At 40.6% G+C, this 22,071-nt stretch overlaps 1 protein-coding gene and 1 long non-coding RNA gene across 5 annotated transcripts; both read left to right on the plus strand.

Annotated features, from left to right (window-relative positions):
• Positions 1-792: 792 nt before the first annotated feature.
• Positions 793-11,412, plus strand: suds3 (SDS3 homolog, SIN3A corepressor complex component). Of its 4 annotated transcripts, XM_004072073.4 has the most exons (13): positions 1,065-1,258; positions 2,653-2,722; positions 2,809-2,864; positions 3,929-4,000; positions 6,270-6,289; positions 6,395-6,551; positions 6,702-6,797; positions 7,345-7,406; positions 7,485-7,506; positions 7,595-7,700; positions 10,255-10,339; positions 10,934-10,987; positions 11,071-11,412. In XM_004072073.4, exons 1-13 carry the CDS (start codon positions 1,147-1,149, stop codon positions 11,167-11,169), a joined length of 1,011 nt encoding a protein of 336 aa, XP_004072121.1. In that variant the 5' UTR covers positions 1,065-1,146; the 3' UTR covers positions 11,170-11,412. The 4 variants fall into 4 exon arrangements, with proteins under 4 accessions (XP_023813993.1, XP_004072121.1, XP_004072120.1 ...); XM_004072072.4 differs by lacking the exon at positions 10,934-10,987; XM_023958225.1 differs by lacking the exons at positions 10,934-10,987; positions 11,071-11,412 and having other exon boundaries at positions 793-1,258; positions 10,255-10,835.
• A 5,327-nt stretch (positions 11,413-16,739) lies between these two features.
• LOC110015597 lies at positions 16,740-21,888 on the plus strand. Its single transcript, XR_002290812.2, has 2 exons — positions 16,740-20,572; positions 20,855-21,888. It is a non-coding gene; the product is annotated as an uncharacterized LOC110015597 (long non-coding RNA).
• The last annotated feature ends 183 nt before the right edge of the window (positions 21,889-22,071 follow it).

The following is a 22,071-nucleotide window of genomic DNA, read 5'->3' on the forward strand; positions in this document are numbered from 1 at the left end:
GATTTGCTTTGATGTGACATTTTTTATTTCAGTGAAACGCCACTGTTGTTTATCCAGAAAGACAGTTCTTCTTGAGTCACATTTGTCCTAAAGTTCTGTGGATAATCCAAATGTTCCTGTTGCTCACAGTGTGATTCTCCTTGAACTCTCCTATGGATCCATGTTTGTCCAAAAGTCTCTGTCTGGCCGTTAAATCATGGGTTCTAACCTGAACTGAGTCAATCGAGGGTCTGATCTTCTTTCCATCTTCTTATTCTGCTTCTTTTATGATTTTCTGTATGATTCTTCATCCAAACTGGTCACTTCTGGGAAATTGATAATGGCTCTTTCTAGGGAACTTAGGAGTATTAAATTATATCTTTATCCATTAAATTTATAACTGGGAGTATCACATAACTGTGCTAATTGGACCTGATGTGTCTGGAGACAAGTAGATGTTTGGCAATAAAAAAGTGGTTTATTATAAAATTAATTTGAAGAATTATGTGTGGAGACTTAAGGCTCATGTGTTTTTGCTTATTTTATTAAATAATTAACTAATTTTTATTAAAATTAGCCATAACCACAGCTTATAGATTTACAAAAAGACTTTAAGGTTCTCTTGTCCTTTTTTATTTCTTCATGCAGCAAAAAAGACAGTTGTCTCTTGAAAGCCTATGGAGTCCATCATCCTGTGGTATTCACACTATAACCAGATTTTTCCAGGTTCATCAGTTTACTCCCAATGTCAGATAACGGCTACCAAATTACCCAATTAACATGATCAATTGAATAATTTCATAACCCAGAACACACAAACCCCACACAAAAAGAAGTAAATAAATAAACGGCCATTGACAGCACCAAATACTGTATCGAATCTCTTGCAATTGCCTGTTTTTTCCTTTTTTTCCATTGCAGATACAAAATTAAAGCGGATGTGTTTATTCTCCAAGGTGAATAAAACTAATTATATGTTCGTCCTTCTAGTTAAATAAAATACAATAAAGTATATTTTGTGCAATTTTTAAACGGAATACTCGTCAGGCACAAGCTTGGACAGCTTAGCGCTTGGGGGTCCTCGCAGTTGTAGGCGCAGTTTCAAGCGAGCAGCAAAACACCGAGCGATTGTTTATTTTGTTTTGTTTACATCCTCCAAATAAATAAATGGCGTCCACTTTAATATCGCCCGTGGTGGATTATTACAACGACGAGGAGGAGCTCGACAGCGTGGATGACGACGATGATCGGAGCTTCAGGGGCAGAGACTCCGAAGAAGGTAACGTTAAATCAGTAGAACCTTTCTCTGTGGTTCGCGGGCTCCGTCTATTTATTGGAGAAGAAACGGAAATGCGCGGCCATTGCACATGTTTCGCTTGTTGTTCGTTGAAACAGCACCTACAGTTAAGTTAAGTTTGGGATTTGAAAATATATATTTTGGGTAAACATGTGAGGTTTGATTATTGAGCGTGAAAGTGGTAGAGTTTGTACTGCCTAGGCTTAGCTTCAAGCTAACATTTGGTTCCCGAATTGTTTTTTTTAAACAAAGGAAGGAAAACAAATAAAAATAATTGAGTAAAGTGACTTTATTAAAACAAATATATCAAATAATTAGCCACTAATAAATAATTAGAATGAGTCCCTTTTCTATCGCTATTTCCTAAAGGGTTGCCTTTTGTGGTGCATGAATGTTTATGCTCAAATGTCACATTTCTGCTCGAAAAAATTGGAATCGTCTAATAAAAGGGTTTAAGTGAGTGATTTGCAGAGTAAGTCACAGGAGTACCTCCCTCCCCTGCAGTTAGTTACCGCAGGATTTCAGTGCAATTCCCCGCAGCGTCCGTCCGCAGCGTTAATCAGCCGCCCTCCTACGTAACTTTAGCTCTGAGCGTTGACAGGTCGGCCTGCCTGCCGTGTCCACCGTTCTGCCCTTTCACACTCCGGTCAGGCGATCGCAGCGGAACCCGGCGCATCGAGGCGATGACAGCCCTGCCAGGTCTGCTTGTTTGGTGCTCCTGACCTCCAGAAGAACTGCGTAGCGTAGCTTTTATCTCCCCTTCTCTCCGCGCGCGCGCGTGTGTGCTGACGGTCCCGATCGCTCCGATCTCCTTGGAACAACTGTTGGAGCTAACTTTAGCTAGCCCTCAAAGCTAACTGAAACCGAAAGCGCTGCGTCAGCTTACGTGGGCCTCTCTGTCCGTGTCTTTTTCCCACGGGTTCACGAAGAAAACGGCACGTTTGTGAAGTCGATCGCGTCATCGTTGTGCTTCTGGGGGGGTAGAAACGTCCCGGCATCGCTCCGAGGGGGGTAGCCGCTGCTGGACCTGACAGACAGACAGCGGGAGCGCGGAGGATCAAAGCCCAGCAGCATGCGGCAAATGTTTGACTTTCACGCGGACATCTGCACCGTCATTCCTCCGCCTCGAACTTTAACTTTGTCCCTTTTGAGTTGAACTGACGTGAGGCTTAAAAACAAACGTGGATCTGACCTGGGGGGCATTCAGTATGACCTCACCGGAGCCCCCCAGGCTGGTCTGCAATAAGACCTGTGCTGTCTGTCTGTCTGTCTTTCCTTCCGGGGAGGGAGCCGCTGACATGATCAGATGGGTTTAAGTGAGTTCAAACTTCAACTCAGTCTCTTTGTCCCCCCCCCCCCCCCCCCCCCCCTCAAAGACACAGAAGATGCCAGTGAGACGGACCTGGCCAAGCATGACGAAGATGACTATGTGGAAATCAAAGAGCAGTAAGGGATTTGTGTCTTTGTGTGTACTAGTGTGTGTGTGCGTGGCCTGAGCCGAACCCTTATTTGTGGTTTTGTTTTCCTGACAGAATGTACCAAGACAAGCTGGCCTCGCTGAAGAGACAGCTGCAACAGTTACAAGAAGGTAAAGATGCAGGCCTGCACAGAACGCCATCATTTCAGAGTGCGTCATTAAAACCAAAGTATGTCTGAAGGGGTTTGTTTGTGGTAGGAAAGGTCTGCATGTTTTCCCAGATATCATTGCTCTACTGGTTACCTGGATCACCAGGTGTGTCTAGGATGTGCTGGAGAACAAATCCAGCCCTCAGGTGCCCCCCCTGGTTTTAGATCTGGCTTTTTTCTTAAAGCAAAGATGTGGGTGTAAACCAGAGATCTCCAACCTTTTTCAGGCCACAGATCGGTTTAAAATCAAACGGTATTTTCACGGACGGGGCTGAAGTGGGCCTCTGAGTTCTTTTATTGTTTTTTGCCTCCTGCTTTCTTTAGGTTTTGAGGGTAATGTTCATCTTCATCCTCTGTAAAATATCTGCTTTAAACTTAATTTGAACACTAGATTTCATGTAGGAACGATTAAAATGTGATCTAGAGTTTCCCTGAACCCACAGCCATCAAGGAGGAAGCTTAAAAACTCTGAACTCTTTAAACATTATTAAAAAAAACACTAATCCACTGTTTGAGTAAGTTTATTAGCAGCATCCTCATAACTTGCTGAATATTATTCATTATTATTATGGTCCATATTTGGATTTAAGACTGTTTTTTTCTGATAAATGCAGCTGTCCTTTATTTTGAAGTCCTCTTTTGTTTCTTCTCCGACTCTTTTCTCCCAAAAGAAACTATGAGTATGTTTGTTTTTGTCAACTTTGCTGGTTTGGTGATTTCAGTTTAGCGGTCTGTGAAGCCGCTTAAGAAAGTAGCGGATGAATTTTCGACACACGACCGAGCGACTTTGCACGCGTCAAGAGTGAGTCGGATGTGGTGGAATAGTTTTCCAAAATATAACTTCCTTCAGAATCAGATTATAAAGCTGTGGACCGGTACCAGCGGTCCTACGGACCTGGACCGTCAACCCTGGGGGTTTGGGATCACTCTATTCCATCGGTACCAGCTTCTGTGGAGCTGAAGCCTCACTAAGCTCCATCATTTCCTCAGCCTTTCGGCTTCATTGTCAAAGCTTTGTTCCTGCAGGCACGCTGCAGGAGTACCAGAAGAGAATGAAGAAGCTGGATCAGCAGTACAAAGAGAGGCTTCGAAACGCTGGTAAAAAAACAAAAAACAAAACCATGGCTGGTTCTTCAGCATCCACTTTAAACCCTCTAAGGCAGGGGTCGGGAACCTTTTTTGCCGAGAGAGCCATAAACGCCACATATTTTTAAATGTAATTTCGAAAGAGCCATACAATAGTGTAGTGTCCCTTTCCCACACTGAGGCACGGAGACTCAACCTCTTTTAAGGTTCTTTATTCTGGTTAGTGCAGACCGCAACAAGCGCCGAACAATTAATTCAGCAGCTCCTGAATCTCTCCCGCCGACACGAGAGCGCTTCTACCAACTTTATATTCCCCTGCTCCCGCTGCAGCCCTCCCATTTCCCTTATTCGGCCCATAGCTGAACCCCATTGGTCATAACTACCTAACAACAGGCTGAGCGACAGAACTGAGAGCCAATCAGATCTCTGCTTGATGCGTTCGTTGAACTCCAGAACTTTTAACGCGGCCCAACAGCCAAGTTAAACTCAGTCCGCAACAATATGTTTAAAACTAAATATACAAGTGAATGTGTGCATTTCATGTAATTTCAACATTTTTAAAGTACAATAAGTCTGTGGATTATTTTTAATAACATTGTTGTGCTGTTGCTAATAAATGATGAGTATTTCTCATGGTAGTTTTGCTGATGGTCTAGTCTGGTTGGCTGAGTTTCTGCTTCATGCAGGCGTTGAGACTTTAAACGTGATCGTAGGTCTGAATGTTTTGTAGATGTGAGACAGACTGCTCACATGCAGATACGGAGTTAAACACACACTCACACGCTGCAGTGAGTGACAGGCAGCGGGTTTTACGTTTTTACAATCCCTGCGTGATTCACCTGCTGCCGGTCCCCACAACACCTCAGCCCCACCCTCTGCTTTCTTCCTCACACATCCCGTCCCCGCAACTGCGCGCTCTTTCTCAGAGACGGGAGCGCGCAGTTTTAGGCACGGCAATTCACAGGTTTCCGGCTGGTACAAACTCTATGAAATAATAGATAATAGTAAACTGATAGCGCTGGCGCTGATTTCTCTCTCCAAGCACCGCTACTACTCCGCGCCTCTGTTATTGCATCGCGCCCGAGAAGGACTGGTCTAATGAAAAAAAAAATAGTACAATTAAAGATTTGTCTGCGAGCCACATGTGACCATCAAAAGAGCCATATATGGCTCGCGAGCCATAGGTTCCCGACCCCTGTTCTAAGGTCTGCTTTGGACTACAGGAACCTCAGCATGTGTGTGTTAGAAACCCGGCTGCTCGGTCTCCTGATGAACTAAAAAGCTCCTGCGGGAATCCGTGTTTTGTTGTCAGACATCTTGGTTTGTCAGTCATCCTTCCGAAGGTCGTCTCTGCCGTAAAGCATGGAGATGAAATCATTTCCTAGATTTGTAGAGATATGCAAATGGAAACTTTTAACACAAATGCAGTAAGTCGAGCAGGTAAATCAAAGGGTTTATGACAGTGTACACACACACTTAATCCTCTGAACACACACTCACGTTCTTTTGAAGATCTTTCCTGCTCTTAAAGCTTCAGTCACAAATGCGTGGTGCATTCAAGGCTCCTGTAAAAACCTTGGATTTTTTGGCTGTTTCTACATTAGAGCAGTAATTTAATAACACTCAGAATTTAGACCTTTATAGACCTGCTCCACTGAAAATCATGCTTTTTGTATTCCTAACATGTTCTTATGTCATTTTCCTGATGATGGAGGACATTTTTAACTGAAATTAAGCTCGAAATTGAGTTTCTGAGTATTTCTTTATTGAAATTGTTCCGAATCCGGAGCCAACGAAAAAAATGCCGTTTGATAAAGTTCTTATTTGTCCAGACCAATGGCCCCGCCCACAACTAACTTCAAAACTAATTTCTAACAAATTCCTGCCGCTCTGCAGAAACTATGTCCTAGAAAACGACACAGTTTTTTTTGATTTTGGCTAAAAACGTCAAAATTATAATTGAAAGATTACTAAGAAAGCTCTAAATAGATCAACGATGATCGGAGTGGGATTTTAACGACATCTGGCGATTAGAAATGTAAAGTTTTTTGTAGTCATGTTTTCCTAATGCGTTCTTAATATTAATATTAGTTTTGGACAAAAATGTGTGTTTTACGTTGACAAAGCTGCAGAATCGTCATGTTGTCCGTGTAAAAAGTGTCATAAAGTTTGTTTCTCGCCTTTCTTCCTAAATCCTTACGCTTCTCTTCTTTTGCTGTTTGTTCACTTTTGAAACAGTAGATTTTATTCTACCTGACCAATATTCCTTCTTTGTTTACAGATTTGTTTCTTCAACTTGAGGTAAGAACATTGAATCAGGTCTCTGCTGAAACCGAAGTGGGGGTTTTCCTGGATTAATCCGTGCCCCCCCCCCCCCCCCCTCTCAAATCGGCATCGTTACTTCAGTCGGAACAAGTGGAGAGGAACTACATCAAAGAGAAGAAGGCGGCGGTGAAGGAGTTTGACGATAAAAAGGTGGAGCTGAAGGAGAACCTCATCGCAGAGTTGGAGGAGAAGAAGAAAATGATCGAGAATGAGAAACTAACGATGGAGCTGACAGGCGGTAAGGACGCCGCCGCGTTCCCTCCTAATGTTAAATCAAGCGTTGCTTTCAGATTTTGTTGAGAAATGTTTGTATTTTCAGCAAAACTGTCAGATTTTTACTGTCGGTTACGGAAAATGTAACCGTCTGACTCTGCTCTGTCATTCAAAGACTCCATGGAGGTGAAACCCATCATGACCAGGAAGCTGAGGAGACGACCCAACGATCCAGTCCCCATACCGGACAAGAGGAGAAAACCGGCACCAGATATCCTTCACAGGAACCCAGCTGGATGTTTTAAGACACTTCTGCTGCATTTTGATCCCATAAAAAAAAGTTTTATGTTGGAAAATGTATAACCTGTGAAATGTTTACATCTTTGGACCAATCAAAAGGCTGTTTTAAAGAATGTGTTGGCTCAGCTCGTCTTGTAGTGTGAAGTTCTGAAATGCTGCTTGTTCCTCACAGAATAACACAGAAGGGGTCTGACCTCTGACCTTTGTGGAGGACGCCACCTGGAGTCAGATCGTGACTCTGTTTATGCTTTAGTTTTTTTTGAGCGTGTGATTGGAGGTCATTAGGAGGATTGAACTACTAACCCAAACTTTATTGATCACAATTCTAGCGGCTTACAACCATATTAGGTGAATAGAATATAAAAGGTGCCTTGCTGTGGCGCAGGCGTGGAGTGACTGCACAGGTGGACAGTCTGAGTCCAGACCCAGACATGTAAAGGTATCCAGCGGCCCTTTGACCTTCACTAAGACCGCCATGTTGAATCGTCTGTTCTGATGTCGTCCTTGACTCCTCAAACCTCAGCTGAACTATTTGTTAACAGAAGAGCAGATAATAGAAGATCTACGAACACTAAACAAGGTGAGTACCGCCGTGTCTGCGGCATCCACCTCCCTTCCTGCTGCTCATCGTAACTCTTTTCCCTTTCATCTCTTACAGCTGAAGTCGCCCAAACGAGCAGGTACGTCCGCGGCGGCGCCGCTCAGTTCGTCCTTTTGGTTCAGGCGCGTTGACGAGCAGCTCTGATGTCAAACGCTCTCGCTTTTCAGTGTCTCCCTCGACTCCCGAGCACGTCCCCTCCGCTCCCCTGGAGAACCTGTCCCAGCGCTACGAGGCTCGCATAGAGGAGGGGAAACTTTACTACGACAAGAGATGGTGAGTTTGTGGGGCCGCACTTCCATTCAACAATCAGGAATTCAAAGATCAAACCAAGATTCCCACCGTTATGTTTTGAAAATTCAAATAAAATGATTTTAAACACCGTCATTTATAGCTTTATTTAGGAGAGGAGATCAGAATCAACATAACTGTTAAAAACACAAAGATTTAGAAAGAAAGAAAAGGTTCTTATCACTTTAAAAAAAAGGTTTTCTGTCAACTTCCTGGTTAACTTCAGCAGCAAACAAAACATAAACATCACTGTCGTTTGGATCATTTAACAACAAATCCTGAACATTTTCAGCAGTTTTTCCATCCTCAGTGTTTAGCCGACTACATTTAAAATAGATGACAAGAAAAACAGCAATTTGATATGAATGTAAATGATATAGAAAACAGACTTTTATCTTTAATCCTTTAAACTACGGTGTTTTACAAACCGACTATTTTCATCTTTAGTGAAAATCCCAAATACGTCCACACTAAAGATGAACATTTTACAGATGTGTTCTGGTTTCAAACGACACCACACAGCCGATAGGCAGATTTTTGAATATTATCCATTAAATATTCATTATATATGTTATTCAAATTATCATTTATATTTACAACAAATCTGTTTTACAGTGCTTATTTCTGTAAAACAGTTTCTCTACAAAAAACATGAAATAGTTTCACTTAGAAAATGTAAACCTTCACCGACACTTTTCTCTAAAGATTTTTTCATTTCCAGTGCCAACATTTTCCCACATTTTAGAGCAAACGTTTCATTTCCTGGAGTGTATTTTACTGTACTTGACTGTACTCCTAAAGCATCAGTGATCACAAACATTTGTTGTCATTTTTCTGTAATAAATTGGAGAATATCCAAGTGTTCGGATACGTGTTAAAGACCCACTCTGAAGAAAATACTGTGTTTTTATCATGTTGTGGTATTTTTCTGATGATGGGGGACATATCTAAAGAAAATTAGCATGTATTTTTGTAAAATGTTGTAAATAAGGAGAAGAAGAAACATGATTTACGGGTTTATGTGCTGTAAATCAGCGGGAGAGCGTCCAAGCAGAGAACTTTGGCAACTGGGAGGGGAAGGGGGGCGGGGTATCCCAGCCCCAAAGGTCCCGCCCACAACTCAGAGGTGAATATCTAATGAACCCCTGCTGCTCTGCAGAAACTGTCAGAGAAAATGGCTTCAAACAGCATCATCATATTTAAAAGATCACTGAGAAGACTTTGAAAATAGATCAAAAGATAATCAATTTTAACTTCCCTTAATCCACCACAACACACACACACGTTACACAACCCAGTGGATCAAAAAACTACACATCAGTAGATAATCACAGACTCAGAGGCACTAATTTTTCTACTTTCTGCAGGAACGTTTGTTGTTGTTCCTTGTGTCTCCACTAGATGGCAACATTACCACATTATATTGTCCAAAGTTTGATCGATGACTTTTGCACAGCAGAGATTTGAATTCTCTTCATTTCATCGTTGAAACCCGGGTCGTTTTGACCCCCTTTTTTATTTTTTCTTGAGACCCAAGCTGTTCATCACCTGTCAGAGGAAGGGGAGGGGCTATGGGGGAAGAGGAGGCCGTCACATGTGTTGTTCTCTAGCTGCTTAGTGATCAAACCCTTTTCCTGTCAGTCTGTCCTTGTTTGCGTTTCTCTGCTGACGGTTTGGTCGCCTTTAAGGAAAATGAAAGCCTTTTTGTTTGGAGGTTTCTGTCCAATTATCCGCTCGCTGCTGTCACTCTCACTTGTGCGTTTATCTTTGATGCATCTCCTCGTGTTTACACGTGCGTCTCCTCCTCATCCTCCCCCCTTGTTTTTATCCACACATAACCACTTTTTTTGAGCTGACACAAAAAGCCAACAATTCAATGTTTCATCTCATTTTTGAACCTATTTTTGAACTTCTTTTTCAGGAATAAGAGATGTTTTGTGTATTTTTTAGTTTATAATAATAATAATTAATGAGTAATAAAAACTTAAAAATAAAAATTGATCCCATTGGCTACCAGTATTTCTGTCAGCGTCTAGCCCAAAGCGTCTTCTGGTGTCATTCCTCCCCTAATGAGAGAGCGTTAGAACTACACCCCCCCCCCCCCCATGTCAATGATTTAACGGGGGGAGAGATGAAGAACAAACATTGAAATCACAAAACATCAGCTGCTACAAATAAACATTGTTTTTCAAATGTTAAATATTTCAAGTTTTACATTTTTTCTCATGATTTAGTGTCAAATAAATTCTGATTTACTTTTTCCATTTTACCAGCTGGTTTTTTATTCACTTTAAGGTGATTTGACCCCATAGTCTTTGTGTCCATAAACGGTCTGTTGTGTTTGACCCCCAGCTTCATTCAACAGTGTGACCAGAAGAAAATTCCTCCTCTCCTAGTTGGACTTTTATGATGGATGTTTGTTTGTTTTCCTGAACTGGGGTTTTTATTTTTTTCTGCTGGTGTCTTATTTGTTGACCGCCTTTGATGGCACAGTTTCCCTTTTTTTTCCTGACAAGAATGATGCGCATGTTGTCGGCAGGTATCACAAGAGCCAGGCCATCTACTTGGAGTCCAAGGACAACACAAAGATCAGCTGTGTCATCAGCTCGGTGGGGACCAACGAGGTCAGTTTTTCTCTCCACCGTGGAACCATGGGATCCGGAGCCAAACATCCTTCATGTTTATCCGGTTCTTTTCCACGTGGATTTATTGGTTCCTTGATTATAAAAAAGCATCTGATGTTTGTCTTTTTATTGTCCTCAGACATTCACGTTTCTCTGAATCCAGTAAATCAGTTCATAGTAGCTAATCTCATGTAAAAGTCAAACTTCAAATTTCTCGTTAAACTGATTCTTCAAACACATTCAATAATTCTGCTTTACTGCCGTTGCTGCAGAAGCATTTGTTGTTGTTTTTCTCTGATCTCCAAATACCTCTGCTCAAAAAAGAAACACAAACAATCGTTATAAAATCCCATAAACAGTCAAAGGTGGTGGTGGTGGTAGTGTGATGGTGTGGGGCAGCTTCAGATTCTGGACCTAAGTATTTTTGGCTCTGCAGCAGAACACTGCGGAACCAAAAATACTGCTTGTCTAAATGAACCCCCCCCCCCCCCCCCCCCCCCTCACTAAAAGGAGCGATTTGGTGAAAAATCTGACTTGAAGGAGATGGAGATGCTGCTCTAAAATCCACTCAGGTGTTGATCCATTTGTCATCAGCAGTTCACTGGAGTTGCCACTAGAGGGGGCACAGCGTTCTTGCCACTAGAGGGGGTACAGCGGTCGGGGAGCAAATACATTTTCCACTTTCAAAAACAGAATTCCTTCTTGATGTTTTCTTCCTCTCTGTTGAACAGATCTGGGTGAGGAAGACGAGCGACAGCACAAAGATGAGAATCTACCTGGGACAGCTCCAGAGAGGAACATTTGTCATCCGGCGACGGTCGGCATCCTGAAGCCCTCCCCGACACACACACTCAATTTCTCCAACCCATCTGTCATTTATCGACCATTTCCCAGCCGGCTGCTCTACGAAACACAAATTTTTGTTTCTTTCTTTTGCCATTTTCATATGAGCTCCAGAGTCTTCAGTGACAAAGATCGTTTTGCAGAACAACCTGCCTGAACAGGTTTTCTTCCAAATCAGACTCAAGCTACCAGCTGTAGGTGTATTAAACCTTTTGTATCCTAAACTCCTATTTTTGTTTGTTTCTTCATGCTCAAACACCTGAAAGTGTTTTTATTTGGTCCATAAGTGTGTTTTCATTTTAATAAAATGTTTAATTTGTAGTTCCTGCTTAGCGTGTTCATTGCGGGGGTCCTCTCCACTGGGGGCAGTCAGAAAAGATTTGATTTAATCTTCACAACTGTAAGGTTAAGAAGTAATGTTGGTGAAAATGAAAAGTTTGAGAAGAAACATGTTTTGTCTTTATACATGTCCATTCAACAGAAAAATAGTCATTTCTTTGTGCTAGGTCCCTAAAAAAGTATCGTAAATGAAAAAACTTAGAGTGGAGAGAAAATTTAGTTTAGGAATAGATGGTAAATTTTGATGTTTTTAATGCCAAACTGGAATTACAATTGGATTTTATGAGAACCAACATTCTTCCCACTTTCCGGACAGACTTGCTTGAACTTGTTTTGGTCAAATTCTCACATACAATTAATGTAATCAACCTGCTAAGATGAAATAACGGTAGTCATAATTCAGTCAAAATATACAAAAACATCCGTATGCGTTTGGAGAAGAAAGCTCCACTCAGAATTTAACAAGGACCAACATCCTTTTTTAGTAAAAAAAAAAAAATTTCAGCTAATACATAAAAAGTGTAGCTTTTAGTGATGAAAAACAAGAATTTACAATGTAAATACTTAAACAATAGGTTAACCTGCATTTATTAGGCTAGCAGGGGAACCCAAAGCAAAACCTCAGTTCTTAATTTTTTGAACAGGCTTGCAATGTATAAACATCAAACTAGCTTTTAATTAATAATAATAATTAATCAAGCCACCTTATTTAGGCAAAATATCATTGTGTGGAGCTGTAAAGAGTTATCCGTTTTTGATGCAGCCTAAATTACTGACTTTAACAACCAGATATTTCTATTTCTTTTTACACTTTCTCCATATACTCATCTGGACGGACCCCCCAGTCCACATGCAGCCCCTCCTCTGTGTAAACAGCTACAGACTTGGCATGCTGAGCAGCAGTGGCGGTTCTACACTAACTTACTCCCTGGGCGAGTAACCCCACCAGCGCCCCCCCCCCCCCCCACACACACACACATACAAAATTTGACAACATCCTGCTGTGTTCCCTATCTTTTATTTAGCCATTTTACACAAAAAATGCATGAATTTTCTAGACTCGTATTACAGGGGGGTCAAACTCAGTCACACAGGGGCCTAAGTTAAAAACACGCTTAAGGTTTTGGGCCGAAGAAGATAAACATTTACTGAACACACTAAAGCTAAACTTTTAAACCTTTTAAACTGAACTTTTTGAACATAAATATGAATAAAAACAGGAACACAAGTTAAACCTTAAATAAGTTGTAATATTTTGTTCTCCATATAAATATATTCTGTCAAAATTATACAAATATGAACATGCTGCAGGACAAAAAGCAAAGAAAGCCTGGAAATATTAATAAGAAATTATATCAAATAATTCCATTTTTTTTTGCTCTTTCATCATTTTTTAGAGAAATTTTTTTTAGAGCTGGACTCCTGCTTCATTTTTAGCAATAATTTCTTAATGTGTGACGTCCTGTGTGTGTGTATTTGTGAAACATATCAGAGGGATTAGATCTAAAAAATAAAACTTATTGTGATTAATATGTTTAGGTCTTATAAAACATTAAAGACTAAATCTTAGAACTCATCAGTGGGATTACTCCAAAAATATTTGGCATTTCCCTAAATTTGTGCAACACCAACAGAAGAAATCCTCCAAAAAACCTCAATCCATAAAAAATGGTCTGCGCTCACCCCCCTCCCTCCCCCCTCCCCTTCCCTCTGACACACGCGGCTCCGTCTCTATGACGGGAGGCGCAGCTGCGGCCCAGAGTTGATTGTCAGATAGAAAAAGACTCCCAATCACCTGTTAGTGTGATTCAGCCAGCCACCGGTGAGTTGCGCTCCCCTCTCGAGTTTTTTGACTTATGTTCCAAAGACTACCGCAAAGAGGTGTGGCCGCAAGCGTCTTGCAGCAGAGGGCGGTGGTCACGTGCGCATCGGGTCTGCTGTGTCGGAGCAAAGAATTGTGGGAAATAATCTCCATTGCCTGTTTTTTTCGAAATTGGGTTGAGCACGGGTGTTTGTTCTGCCTAATTCCTTTTCATGTGCCTGTTTTACGTTGTTTCACTCTGTGGTATTCTTTTTTTTTTTTTTTTTTTTGCACCATAAGTGTGAAGAGCAAATAGGAGGAAGACATTCTTAAGAGTCTGATATGTCAAACAAAAAGCATTAAGTGTTGGCTGCTGAAGCAATTTCAAATTAAAAGCTCCAAGCTTCCTCTTTGAATATAGTATGTAGCACATTAGGTGTAACGCCTCAGGCACGGCAAATGCCGCCCCCTATGAAGAGCCGCCCTGGGTGACCGCCCACACCGCCCGCATCAAAAACTGCCACTGCTGAGCAGGACTCCTGTAGCGGAGTCTGGCTTTGCCTCCTGTCTGTCCTCAGCCCTTTATCTTCACTTAATGACACCGCCTGGCAATGAGGGCAATTACTTTCCATTCTGCACCAAACCTAAGGCTCACAGGGGGAGAGAGTGGGTAGGAGCTGTCTGCCATCAGCGCTCCTCTCTCTGAAGATGACAAAATCATTTTGTGGCCTTCGGTTGAAGCCACAGCAACATGAGACAAAACAGTTCATGTGAGATCTTACTAGTTGAAGATGAGACTGATTTGAAATCAAAGAAAAAAGTCATATTTAACTAAATAAGTGTTCCATTCATTTTCAGAAGCCGCTGAATAACTTTCACAGGGTTACTGGAGTCAACTCAGATATTGTTGGGTGAAGGCGGAGTACACCCTCAACAGTTGACCAGTATATTGCAGGGACACGCAAAGAGACACCAATGAACCTATGAAACACGCGTTTGGACTGTGGGAGGAAACCCGGAGAAAATCCACACATGCAAAAGAAGAACTGATGATTACCAAAAACCAGAGTTTACCCACAAAAACCACCAAGTTAAATGAAAACCATGCAGTGGCTTGAACAATGCAGAAGAAGTAGAGGAAGATTTTAGAGTGGATTCTGAGCGCCACACAAATGCACGACTTCTCAACCTGCAGGCTGGCATAAAAGACGAAGGCGTGAGAAAACGATGTTTGTGGATTATTCTGGAAACAGGAGCCAGAAACCACTGCAGCGTCTCCATCAGGATCACTCAGGCTCATTAGGATCTGTTTACAGCTGTTAAAACAAGATCATTCCTAATATGAAGAAAATGTTTTCTTTGTTAATTTAGAGGAAACTCATATTTTACCAGCAGCATTTTTGCTAAACAACGAGAAAAAAGAAAAGCAGCATGGAAATTAAATTAAAAAGAATCTACAGCTTTTAAAAACAGCAAAACATAATAAAAACACCTTCAATAAAACTATCATAAAACTACTATCATCTACTATCATAAAAAATACATTTTAAATTTGGTTTATCAATATGCATAACCCAAAAAAATAAATGACTAGAACATTAACAGCTTTGGCTTTAAGTTTATTGATGTTTTATATTTAAGATGTTTACAGAAGGAACTGATCAACAATGACAAAATAAAAGCCCAGATTACCAAAAACCACTGGTTTTAGCCTGAAGGACTCTGTGGGAGTCATCTGAGGAACAAAAACCTGCAAAGAGACAACTCTTCCAGAGCAGAGCTGCAGCAGAGTGATAAACAGGCAGTAACCCCCCACCCCCCCAGACCACTGCAGGCAGATCTGAGTCTGCATGCATCACACCGGTTTGCCTGCAGATCGCAGCTCTTTGCCCTGCAGCCACGCGCAGCAGCAGCAGCGCAAACATTCCTCAGATCACAGAATGAAGGAGCTGCCGGAGCTCAGGCTGCTGCAAGATTGTAAAGATTTTTTTATTTTTTTATTGATGCCTCAGGAAACTTCTTATGCACACAAGCAATAACCAGCAAAGAGCCTAACAGCTCTGCGGAGATTTGCCCACAATCCCAGACTGGAGGTGTGAAGCTGTAATGACTTCCAAAAAGGTTTGGAGAGCTGCTTTTTGTTTCGCCTTCGGTGTTTTCTACACACTCGGGTTCACGAGGATTCATCACCCGAGAGCTCCAGACATGCTTAACTGCTCCCACTAATCCCTTGCTTTCTCAGCATACTGATTCAGAGGAGACGGTGTAGACACCCGCTTCAGGTGGAGATTCATTTAAAAGACAGACTGCTCACCTAATCATATAGACTAAGAAAGCGGGTGACCTTTCACAGTTCAACCAAATGTTTTAGTCTGAAGGGGTCACATCATCATCTACAAGTGCAGAAAACTGTGAAGAACCAACTAAAGAATAGTTGAAGAACACAAGGAGGACTCATCCAGGAGGTCCTGATAGGAGCAGAAGAAGACGTATAGAAGATCAGGCCTCACTTTATTCTGTTCAGATCAGATGTTTCCATGAAGACCTGCGAAATGAATCGCACATTTATCGTATCAAGCTGTGCAATAATCATATTGCAAAAGTTGGCGAAAATTGCAATAAATGGTCACCTTAAATGAGCTAAAACAATCTTATGGCATCTAGAAGTATTTAAGGAATCAAATAAATCCATTTATGCATTTGATCAATTGGATCGAGCTCTTTTATGTTCGATGTTTGTCTCCTTGGGAGCCGAGGGTCATTTGGAGTGTAATATAAATAATTTTGACTCTTCTTTAGATTAAACTGTTGCAGTGAAATGAATGGGACGTATTTAGTTGTTTGCTATTTTTGAATGTATGGCAAGTTAAATTGTCAACCCAATATTGATCACTAATTTCGCAAATTGTGAGTTTTCCTCGTATGGTGCAGCCCTGTTTCCATGTTTTTCTGTGTATATTTACCTATATATGTTTATCTGAAAGTGAACATTTACTCATTAGAGAGGAAACAGGACACATAATGGAGGCACTGGGTGTGGGGATTAAATTGGTCTAGAGAGCATGTAGGTTAGAACTTACAAAGCTTTCACTTCGTCCCACTCCTGTTTGGATGTTTGTTGCATTTTTTAATATTTTATTTAGTCCTTTCTTTTTCTTTTAAAGTGTCCAAAATAAAATATCGTCCTCATCAATCTATGATCCAACAATCAGGAAGAAACTTTTGGACAAAGGTGCATCATTCAAACACGGTGGTGGTAGTGTGATGCTCAGGGACGTCAGACCCAAACAACCCGTCATTTTTAACTGAATCGTGAATTTTATTTTGAAACCATTAAGCTTATTTTGTAAAAATCTTTTCGATTTTCATTTTTTTTAATGATTCTATTTCAAAAGACAAAAAAGTAGAGTTATTACTTTACTCAAGAATAATAATTTTAAACATATTTTCTTTTATAAATGTTTTATTTGGTTTTATTGAAGTACATTTTATTCCATCTGAAGAGTATTTTCAACATTTCGGTACAAATGCAAAAATGTGACTCTTCAGGTGAAAAATGCAAAGCTGATGTTTGTTTGTGGAAAAATGGGCAGATATTTGACTCAAATGAAGGTAAATCTTTAGCATGAAGGCCGTTTCCTTTTTGAAAATGCTGCCTTGTTGTTCAGTCAAACAGGAAAAGCCAGAACAGAACAGGTTCCCGTCTGTGATGTCAGAGCCAAACAAAAGCTGCTGTGAGTTTGGGGTTGAGTAACCTCGGCAGCTTAAAAGCATGAACGCCGTTCTCAGTGAGGTTTTTTTTATCTTCTGGCTCTGATTTCTACCCGGTTCTTCACCTTTTCCAGCGTTAAATTATTCAGATCGAAATGCTGAAGGGACTCTGGGCCACACAATCGCTTCTTTGGATAATTACAGTGATTTGGCCAGAAACCTTCAGAAAGTTCAGCGTTTACAAAGGCTGTAATCAGCTGCGGCGCCGGACGGGTTAGAATCCGCACAACTCCTTCAGATTCTGCAGCCAGAAATTTCAAAAGGAAACAAACCTTTTTCTCTGCACCATGATTCAACCAAGAAGAGCTTCGCTGGTCCAGAGAACAATTTCCCATTAGAATAAAAAGATGATGTTGAGATGGACTCCAAATATTTATTATTATAAACGAAAGCTACAACTGTACAGATCCTTTTGGCAATTGAGTTTACAATTTTGAACAAACCTGTATATAAAACTGAATTAATTACTAAAAAAATATTTAAATGTCATGAAGTAAATCGGAGGAGCAGGCGTTGGTGTTTGTTGCAAATCATTCAGAATAAATCACTTTAGACTGATGTTCTGGTGTGCTGCTCTTTTCTAGATTTGAAAACATCTGCAGTCTTTGAGTGCACCTCCCTTCTCCTGCTTTTCTGCTCTTTGTAGATCTGCTTGAGTTCAAACAGTACAGAGGATTTTCTAGAATGAGTCTCATGTCAAATCAGCTTAAAGGGAATAAAAACAACAAATAGCACATTTGAAAAAAAAAAAAGCAAAGAAAATTTGAAAACAGGTTTAAACTCAAAAGGACACAATGTAAACCTGACGGAAATAATAAAGATTGAATAAAAAAAATTTAAATTTGAAACTCGAATTACAAAAACTAAAAATCTAAAACTGTTATGAAATGAAAAAGTTTATTTGGAAAAGCTGCTATTTTGTATTTTCAGTTTCAGTTTTTTTCAACTATTACTATATTACATCACATCAGAGGGGGGCTCACAAATGCAGGGTGGGGCTGAGCACAACCGTTTTCTACTTCACCCTAACTCACTTTTTACTACCGCTTTGCTTTACTTTACTATGACCACCCACAGCATGATGGTAGAAAAAATGTGCACGAACATTTTTACCCCACGGGCTCCTTGAGGGGTCTATGACCTTCATGTGAGACCCCCGCATGCCCTGTACAGATTTCTTCTTTTTTTTTTTTTACTTCAGACAGACCAAAACAGAAAAACAACAGTGGGCTGAAATGGGAATGGGTTTTACACTAATGTTTGTTTTGTTTGTACACATATTACATTTACAAGTGATTATCTTACAAGAAATAGAAGGAATCTGGAAAAGTTCACCTGCCATGTTCAGTATCCAGGTATTTATTTCTGAGTGTCACTTGTTTAAGTTTAGGCTAAAGATGTCTTGGACCCATTTTAGGTCAGTGATTCGGATCGTTCAAAATGAACCAAAATTGACTGAATCGCATCGTCTGTCTCTGCATGTTTTGCTAACTGTTTTTTTGGTATTAAGACAGTTCCACATGAAATACGTTTGGTGAACAAGTGCTCTGTCTTTACACTATTGAACATTTTTTCAGAATAAAGATTTGTAGTTGAAATAAATCCTTAATGGTGTGAAAGAGAAAACAGGTTATAGGCTTAAGAGCAGAAGCTAACCAATCAAAAGAAACTTAGTGAGCGAGTGAAGCATCACCAAAATAACTCAATTACTTTACTGTTTGAAATAAAAAAAATACTGTTCTAAAGGTGTGATTACAGGGTTAGAAATCCTTCAAAAATCACCTTCATGTCTTCTTTTTTTATGTGAGCATCAGTCAGACACATCCTCCCTTTTAAATCTTGAGTAAATACTAATCAATTGCTGGATCACTGCCTGAGGGGTGCTGATTAAAGATGAAAACGGTGAATTATTGTCTTAATAACATCACAGCTCCTTTGCTACACACAGTTTGTCATCATGATTGACATTCTTTTTCATGAGGAAAAATTGTGATGCAGAAAAATTATTTGTTCCCCCATAAATGAATTAAATTAAAAGAAAACCACAATTTTTTATTCACTTAGGCTGTCTTTGTGTGCTTGTTCGATGTCTCGAATCATTTTAGTTTGACACGAGCAAGAAAACAAATCAGGAAGAAACACTTAGTTTTTCACAGCCGGTCGTTTACACCCAAACAAAGATTTGATACGTCAAATTACGTTAAGTTGAAGTTTTTATGGAGCAGAAATAATTAAGACTTTGAAGTGAGTCTCAAATGTGTTTTTATGGCAATTTCAATACTACGTACGAGTGGCAGGCAGTTATTGTGTAATTCTGTTCCTTGCGTTTGTGGATGCTCACTTTCTAAATGATTTTTTTTTTTTTTTAAATATTGCTATGACTAAGGGTTTATTTCTAATGCCGTGCACTTCCTCTGTGAGGTAAGTCTTCTGACACACAACACAACTTGAAGCTTAATTAAAAAATCAAAGTTAATTATTCATTTTTTTCCTGTTTTTTTGTTATTTTTTGTGTTACTAAATCCTTTTGGATTTAGTTTCCTGTGGAGTTTTAGCTTCCTGGTCCAAAGAGTTGGCTGAGGATGGAGCTGATCTTCATGCAGAAGCTCATAAGCAGCACTCAACCACCACGGCAGAGGAGGAAAGGGAAACTGATTGTTCATTTCTGTGTTTTGCTTAACTTATAGAGCTAAACTGAAACTGTTTATTGTTTGATTTCTTTTGAGTTAAAACACTGATTTCATGTTAGAAAATGTCCTCTATCGTATTAGACTCTACGATGCTTCATTGACACTGGACAATAGATTGTGTTATCTAATGTATTCTAGTGTTATTATCATTATTGCTATTTATTATCTGTTGCCATCTGTTGTTTATATTATTATATGGAGTATTTGAACAAGAACTTGAATCCTGGATCTCCACATTCAAATCCTCTACATCTAAAGCCTTAGTCACATGGACCTGTACTGGAGGGCGGATGACCGGTACTGGTGCTGCAGGTTTTTCAGGTTTGTGGAGGATCCCAGCAGAAGCTCCTCCTTATCTTACTCTAATGAAAATAGCATAAACGATTGCATCCTGGTGAACTTATGACCCTTCTCCTCCACGAACGCCCAACCACACCAGCACTGTCCTCCCTTTTCGGTGTTGATAGCGTTGATTGAGGTTGAGACATTCTCTCCTTTTTATGGAAGGAGAAAAAGGAGGGAAAATGGATGTGATTAAAGCCCATTGATTGTGAGACATCTTCACGAGGCATTGAGGAGAGCTGGGAGTGCTGGCTGATGCCTCAATCAGAAGGGAGAGGAGGGGATAATGGATTCCATTTTGTCGTTTGTGCTTTCTTTATGGTTCAGGACAGAGCCGGGACGCCATCGGTTTGATTGCGCTGATGTGGGTCAGCCGTGAATCTCCTCTGGAGCTCTAAGAGGGATTTTAGTGCTGCGTGTTTACTGACAAGCACAGCTCGTGAAAAGGTAACAACAGACGTTCACCACTCGGAGATATATTCTAATAGGGACAGAAATGTGCTCTGCCGTGATCTGATATCTCTACTTCCATTAGCTTTGATAGGACTGAGAGCAAAATGACTTCTAATTAGGGTTTCCTAGACAACGCACAGCTCTGTCTCTGCATAATAATAGTGTTTGCCTCTCAACCCTTTGCTTTCTGTTTTTGCACTTGTCAGAAAACTATTCCCCCTCCTGCAGCCTTTCAGGGATAATTCTGTGTTTCTTTCTGTGGTTTTGTATTTTCAGATCTCAAAAGGCTCGAAGAATCACCTGTGATTGCTTGGTTTTGTTTGCTTTACGCCTCAGTTAGCGGGCAGGCCTGCCATCCATGTCCCCATTCCCAAAAGGTTGATCTGAAGTGTGGAGATGAAAAGCAGGAAGAAGTCTCCTGTGAACAAAACGCCTGGCAGCCGCTGGAGCTGGAAATCCCACAGAACACAACATCTGTATCCACGAGGTCCAATTATAGCAGCATCCTGTCTCTGAACGCGCTGACCAAACTCAGGCGTTTAAGGCGTCGCATGCTGATGACTTCACTTCCCATCTGCCACAGACTGTGCAGCAGCGAGGGATCATGTCCGGCTCACTAGAGAGTGAAATACAATCACATAATCCCTCACAGATGCTGTTGATGTAACATCTACAGTCACAGAAGTCTATGGAAGGAGAAAGACCATCCTTTGTTTAATGTGAACACTTTTTAATCTCACTTTTTTCTTGTTTTGGCTGGATATATTATTGTTGTTTTCATAAAACACATGCATGAATGGTAATTAACTCATTTAGCAGTGTAATTTACTGACAAATCAATCTCAGGGTACATTCACGCTGGTAGGTTGAGTTTCCATCTGTTTCCATACCCCTATAAGTTCCCATTGTTTGGTGAGTGTGAAGGTTTCTGTTCTTCTAGTTCACTTGCAGATGAACTCTGGTGTGGTTCATCTCAGTGTGAATGACTGTCAGTGTACCAAAAAGCAGGAATACATCCTCCCATCTTCCGTATCTTTTTAGTCTCTACAGCAGTGACATCCAACCCCTGGGTTGCAGACTGGTACTAGTCTGTGGGACGGTTGGTTCTAGGCCTCAGAGAGAAAAACAAAACAAAAACACGGCCTACACTTCCGTGTAGATTCTCAGACATCCAAGTCATGATAAAATGAAAAGAAAAGAAAAAAACTTCTGGTTTGAAGACGTTTCGGCCCTAATCTGAGCGGCTTCTTCAGTTTAGTCCGACTGGTGTTTAGCTAGAGATACTTAGTTAATAAAACAACAAAAAAACATATTTGGAAAGTTTCCTTTGGGAGAAGAGAGCCAGCAGATATTTTATAGAAAATGAAAATAAACGTTACCCTCAAAATTTAAGGGAAACTGCAAGCTTTAAAAAAACATAGCCTCGTTTAGATCGGTCAGTGAAGATATTGTCTGACATTAAACCTGCTCGTGGTCTGAAATCACTGCTCCAC

This window comes from Oryzias latipes, chromosome 9, assembly GCF_002234675.1.
Source record: "Oryzias latipes chromosome 9, ASM223467v1".
Classification (NCBI taxonomy): Eukaryota; Metazoa; Chordata; class Actinopteri; order Beloniformes; family Adrianichthyidae; genus Oryzias; species Oryzias latipes.